At 31.7% G+C, this 5,857-nt stretch overlaps 1 protein-coding gene across 1 annotated transcript; it reads right to left on the bottom strand.

The window, feature by feature from the left end:
* Positions 1–1,457: 1,457 nt before the first annotated feature.
* On the bottom strand, positions 1,458–5,175 carry LOC123903120 (auxin-responsive protein IAA16). The gene is made up of 4 exons (XM_045953011.1): positions 4,567–5,175; positions 2,244–2,612; positions 1,949–2,010; positions 1,458–1,840 (listed from the first exon to the last, which is right to left on the bottom strand). The coding sequence occupies exons 1-4, from the start codon at positions 4,845–4,847 to the stop codon at positions 1,803–1,805; spliced, it is 750 nt and encodes a 249-aa protein (XP_045808967.1). The 5' UTR covers positions 4,848–5,175; the 3' UTR covers positions 1,458–1,802.
* Positions 5,176–5,857: the final 682 nt, after the last annotated feature.

Below are 5,857 nucleotides of genomic sequence, written 5' to 3'. Positions count from 1 at the left end.
AATGTTTGTTCTTGGCTCTTGCTAGGTTTTTTTTCTTTATTCTGCTTTTTGAACTTTCTAGAAGTAAATTCATCTTATTGCTCAGACTTTTGGTTGTTTTCACACATGTATATGTTTTTTGAAATATTAGGAATTAGTGGAAGTTGTTGATGAGAATAGAGAACTTAATATTGAAGGAAACAGAGAGTATGTTGCTGATTTACATGTTAACAATGATTCACATGTTAGTGATTCAAATGCCGATGGAAATCAAGAATCATACGTTAAAATGGAATTTGTCTCACAAATCTTTCTTGACTCAAGTTTAATCTTGAACCTTAGCAATATTTAGATTTTTTATTTATTTTTCATACAACTTTGCATAATTTTTGTTGTTTTACAAGGTTTCACAACAAAATTTTCTTTAGGCCTCTAATTATGTTAGGTCGGTCTTGTTATGGTTCAATTGATTTAATCAATATAATCATAATCAAGAGCAAACCATCTAAAGGGCAGGCAGGTGCGACGACACCCGTCGAATATCTTATACAATTTCATTTTTCTATTTTTATATATAACTTATAGATTTTTGACATTCAAACAAAATAACTCAAGATCGGTCATGGATGATAATTGACCTCCATTTAAATTACTATAATCATATATTGACATAGAAAATAAATACATGACAAAATGAATATTAAACTACTCATATTATATATCCGGGAGAGGATTGTCTCCCATCATATTATCATCCAGTAAAATATCAGTACTAAGATTGAAAAATAAAGTATTTAAAAAAATGGAGATAAATTTTCAATGGTAGATGTGTTCACTTCACTCCCTCCTATCAAATCTACACTGGTGGAGATCCCCTCCTATATATATATCCACCTCATTTGCTCATTTCCTCATTAAAGTTTTGCAAGCAATTGCCTACACATATCCATAATATATACAGCTATATACATAAAATAACATTTATCATCCTATGACCTATACCCATCACCAATAATTCTTTAGGATAGCCACCCTAAACAAAAGAAGCCATCCATTCCATCTTAGCAAGTGAGCCACAAAAAATGAATCACAAAATAAGAATAAGAGGATGGAACATGTGAAATAAAGTAGTGGATCCCTCAATTGAAGGCCGTCGTAACAGCAATCACATGGCTTTGGGTCCACCATGTTCATAGATCTTATGGCAATAATACCTCAACCAATTAGGGTCCATTACACCTTGGCAGACAAGTGCATGTTGATATTTCTCATACTATGATGAGATAAAGAATCTTCCATATCATTCACAAAACAACTCTATACTACACAATTAATAAGATAATACGTATACGGTATGTATACACATAACATATACACAAAATAAAATAAATAGGATACGTATAAGTTATGTATGTATCATGTATGTACATAAGCTGCCACGTATTGTACAATATAAAAACCTTAGGGGACAAAACAAGTAATGATAACTAGAAACATCGACATTATTATAGTCAAGCACACGCTGGCAATAGACAGAGTCACATTTTTTTTTAACAAAAACTGGGCCATGGCCATATAAACATTTTTTATATTATTTCTTGTCCCTAATGAATTTCCACCTAATTTCTCATTCTTATATAATACACATATAAGTGGAAAAAAATACAAAAGAAATAACACAGACACATAACGATAATAATAATATAATTGAACACTTATTATTCCTATATTACCCTCGACATTTACTCGAGCAAATTTTCTTCCTTGGGACCCCGATCGATGATCAACAAGATATGGATTTTTGTCGGAACACAACAAGGATTTCAGCTTCTGTTCTTGCATTTTTCCACTGCCCTTGGCGCTGTATTTAACAATATATATAAGATAAGATATTCTATATGGTTTTAAACTTTAATTTATGAAATGTATTTTGAGTATAATACTATATAGTATATGATAATTAACTTACCTAGCCCAATTGCCTCAGAACCTTTCATTATGCGGAGACGCTTGCATGATTGAACGAACATTCTGTAAAATTTAATTTGTGTATGTGAGCATAAATTACTAAGACTATAATTAGTATCCGACTTGCATTCAGTCAAAATTGCATTAGTCAGAGATGATCTAGCTGTCAGAGATATAATTGCTTTATATCTGATTTATCTGATCTTAATCGGATGGTCAGATCATCCCTAACCTGCAGGACTGCGTGTAATTTTTGTAAACAAATAGATTTGAGGTGAAAAAAGAGGAGTACTTACTCCCAAGGAACATCGCCAACAAGCATCCAATCCCCATCTTTGTCTTCATATGTTGGTACATAATCAGAACCGTTCAAAAGGTCAATCAATTTGCTTTCATTCATAAAGTCTTTGGTAACTTGGGACCCACAATTGTCAATTGTGAATGAACTAAACATTTTAGCCAGCGCATCTGACAGCTCTTGGTAGCTCTTGTACAATTTAAGGTCCACCTTACGTAGATATGGTGCACCATCCATACTCACCTTCACAAATGCTCCATTTCCACCGCTTGTGCTTTTTTCTGCTTCTGATTCATTGTTGCTCTTTTGAACATTTACTATGTTCTTTCTAAATGATCTAACTGGTGGCCATCCCACAACTTGTGCCCTACAAAATTCAATATGAAATTCATTACTTAGTACACATCAATAAACCCTAGCCACGCGCAAACCCTAATTTATTTCTGTTGAGTATGATTCATAAACAGTCTGATAGCCTTAAAAACCGTAACCAACTCGTACGATTTGCAATGTATTTGGTTAATAATATTTATATATGAGTTGTAACATTGTAGACTCTAAAATTTTATCGATAAGATGATGTTACTGATGTTACAAATTGTTATTCTAAGAAATTCAATTATTGGAGAGTGACATGCACAGGCTCACACACGTACGATAGGGGCGTGTGTGGACAATCATTTTCCACTGTTTTATCCTTTGAGGGGAATTCATAATTTGAGTGGAATGAAAAAGTAAAAGATTCCATGTGTCTTGTCTTTTTCCTTTGTCTACCCGACAACCAACCATGCCATCCGCAGAAGAAATATCCAACTAAAATAATATTGCTTGCCAACTTATTCCATCACTCTCTGATATATTTTTTTCTTTTTTAATTTTTCTTGCACATAATCTGGATGACATTTTCAGAATTTCTTTGATCAAAAAAGTAAGAAATTCAGTATTTCTTTTCTCCTCCACCATTCCCATTCATTATAGATAGATAGATGTGTTTTGTACAAAACAAAAAATACTTTAATTTATAATAAAATACAACTATATGTTTATTTTTTATTGATTCATTTTAGCTCTTTTTCTAAACATATTGACTCATTTATCTTCATTAAAAAAAAAATCATGTTAGGAGTAGTTGATAAAAACTTATCTTTTGTATCACGGTAAATGTATTAAAATTATTATAGTGATCCACCGTGATTTTCTAAAAGATATATTTTGTAATTTTTGAAAATTACGGTGGATTACCGTAATTCTGACATGTCCATCGTGATATCAAACACAAACAAAGTAAGATTATAGTTGGAAAAATATAATAATTCTTTTTAAAATAATTGATAAAATTTAGTAATTTTTTTATAATAGTGATTTAAAAGCAAAAGAAAAAGTATTATTATTTTGATGGTAAATTTTTTTTTTATGACACTAGCTATATTAAGTAAACAATTTTGATGTTAGTTTACAAACATAATTTAATTTGGTGTTTAAATTTTATGTCTTGTATTCTAAGTAGTTAATTTAGTGCTCTTTGTTGTAAGGGTTTGACTACCCCTAGTACTTCCTTATAATAAATTTTTGCTTATAAAAAAAAAAACATTATTTAATTTTAATTTAATATAATTTAAATGTAAACAAGTTTACACTCTCATCTAATTGTGGGGATTAGTCCCAAACCTCTAATCTTAATTGTGCTGGATCATACCATATTATAATGTGGAATATAAGAAATTCGATTGAACTCTTAATTAAAAACAAGACTGCAAAATCATTACATGCTTACACTCCATACTAGTTTCAAGATATTTTCAAAGTTTAATTTACATGTGTTCAATTTAATTCCAGTCAAAGTGTTTTAATATATGTTTAGAACACGGAACAAAATTGTCACGTACCGAAAAAGTAAATCAAGATGTAAGCGTGAATTCAGCCAAAATTTAAGGAACACGAAATATATGCAACCTTAACCTTAATCACAAACAATCTTCTAACCTAATTCAAAATTATTACCATATCTACCTAATCTTCTAATTCAAAATTGTTACTGCATCTACCTACCTAATCTTTTCAATTAATCACTTCAATTCAATAGATCTATAATTTTCCTTTTTCGTTTTCATCCTCAATTATCTATATAGTTCAGTTGATAAAGATATTATCGGAGTTCGAATTCAGGATTTATTCTGTTAAACTAGAATTTTTAGTCATGAGACAATTTTACTAAAAAGGTAATTATCCACTTTATCAATTACAAATTAAAACTAAATTCATGATTAACTTTAAAACAAGAAAACAAATTGTAATTAAGCATGAGAGAAAGAAAAACTCACTTAGCACGAGGAGGTGCAGTAGCAATAGAAGCAGTAGAAGTTTTCTCTATGCCTTTGTTTACAGCTATAGTAGAAGAAGATGAAGCTGAGTCATTATTAGTTGAAGAAAGATTAAGCTTCAAATCCATATTACCGGTTTCTGAGAAACCTCTTTTTCCACAACTATTTTTTACCGGTAAATCTCCATGATCACTTGCACCAGGGAGACCGAGTCGTAACTCGGTCTCTTCGAAGTTTATCATGTTGTACTTGTCTCGATCAGCGTCCGTTACGCTGGTCATTTTCTCTTTACTTGCCTGGTCAGAAAAAACAAACACACACACGAATGTTTTGTTTTTGTTATGAAAGTTTGAAAGAGAAATAAATTCTGAGAATTTGAGAATTGGGGAAAGAGGTGTTTTTTTTTTGGTGCGTTTTGAGGGTGGTTTTGGTGATATATTGATGAAAGGGTATGGGGGAACCACACGGTTGAAGATGTTGACACGTGTATGAGTTTTGTGTGGTTTGGATCATTTGAGGATTGTCGGGAAAGTGACGTCATGGATGATGTAATAATAAGAATGATTGTGGTTTTGGTAGTGGACATATGAATTTTGTTGTGCCCCTACTTGCCTGCCTTTTCCTTTGCTACCCACCAATTTATAATTCTTTTTTCCTTTGGACCCGTCCTAAAATTGTTTCAAGTAAACCACTTTTGACTGAATTTTTCTTGTATGGATAAGTAAGTGAAAATAAGATGCATTTTATGTCTGATGAAATGGATAGTTCAAATTGAACTAGTTGAGTTAATGATTAAAGGAGTTGAAGATTCAGTATATGTATTTTAAGTCATAAATTCATACAATCATGCAGTCGACATGCTCAAAAGCCGTTTGATTTTGATGAAACAGTTGGAATTTCAATCTCAAATTTTATATTAAATAAAATTTTATTGATGTACTCTTCTTAGATAGTACACACTTATTCTTATAAGTCTTTTTTGTATGCACCAAAAAATACTCTTTTTTCAATTGTAAAATTTACTCATGTGTATCTTTTGCTTATAAGCTATTATAAGAGTCCTCATAGTTCATGCAATGTACACTAGACTCTCTAGTTTGTTGGGCATGTTGTAGCACACCTCGACTTACACTAATCTTGAATAGTTGGATATATGTTGGCGCAGCAGAAGCAAGAGTTTGGCTGGTTCAGAGGATGCACAGTTCAGAGGTTGTGTTGCCTCTGACTCTGTTGCACTTCAGAGGATGGTTGCAGGCAAGCTCAGCAGGCACGCAGGCTTGACTGTGGGCAA

This window comes from Trifolium pratense, linkage group LG1 (genome assembly GCF_020283565.1).
Source record: "Trifolium pratense cultivar HEN17-A07 linkage group LG1, ARS_RC_1.1, whole genome shotgun sequence".
NCBI lineage: Eukaryota > Viridiplantae > Streptophyta > Magnoliopsida > Fabales > Fabaceae > Trifolium > Trifolium pratense.
This window is presented reverse-complemented; position numbering and strand designations above follow the sequence as displayed.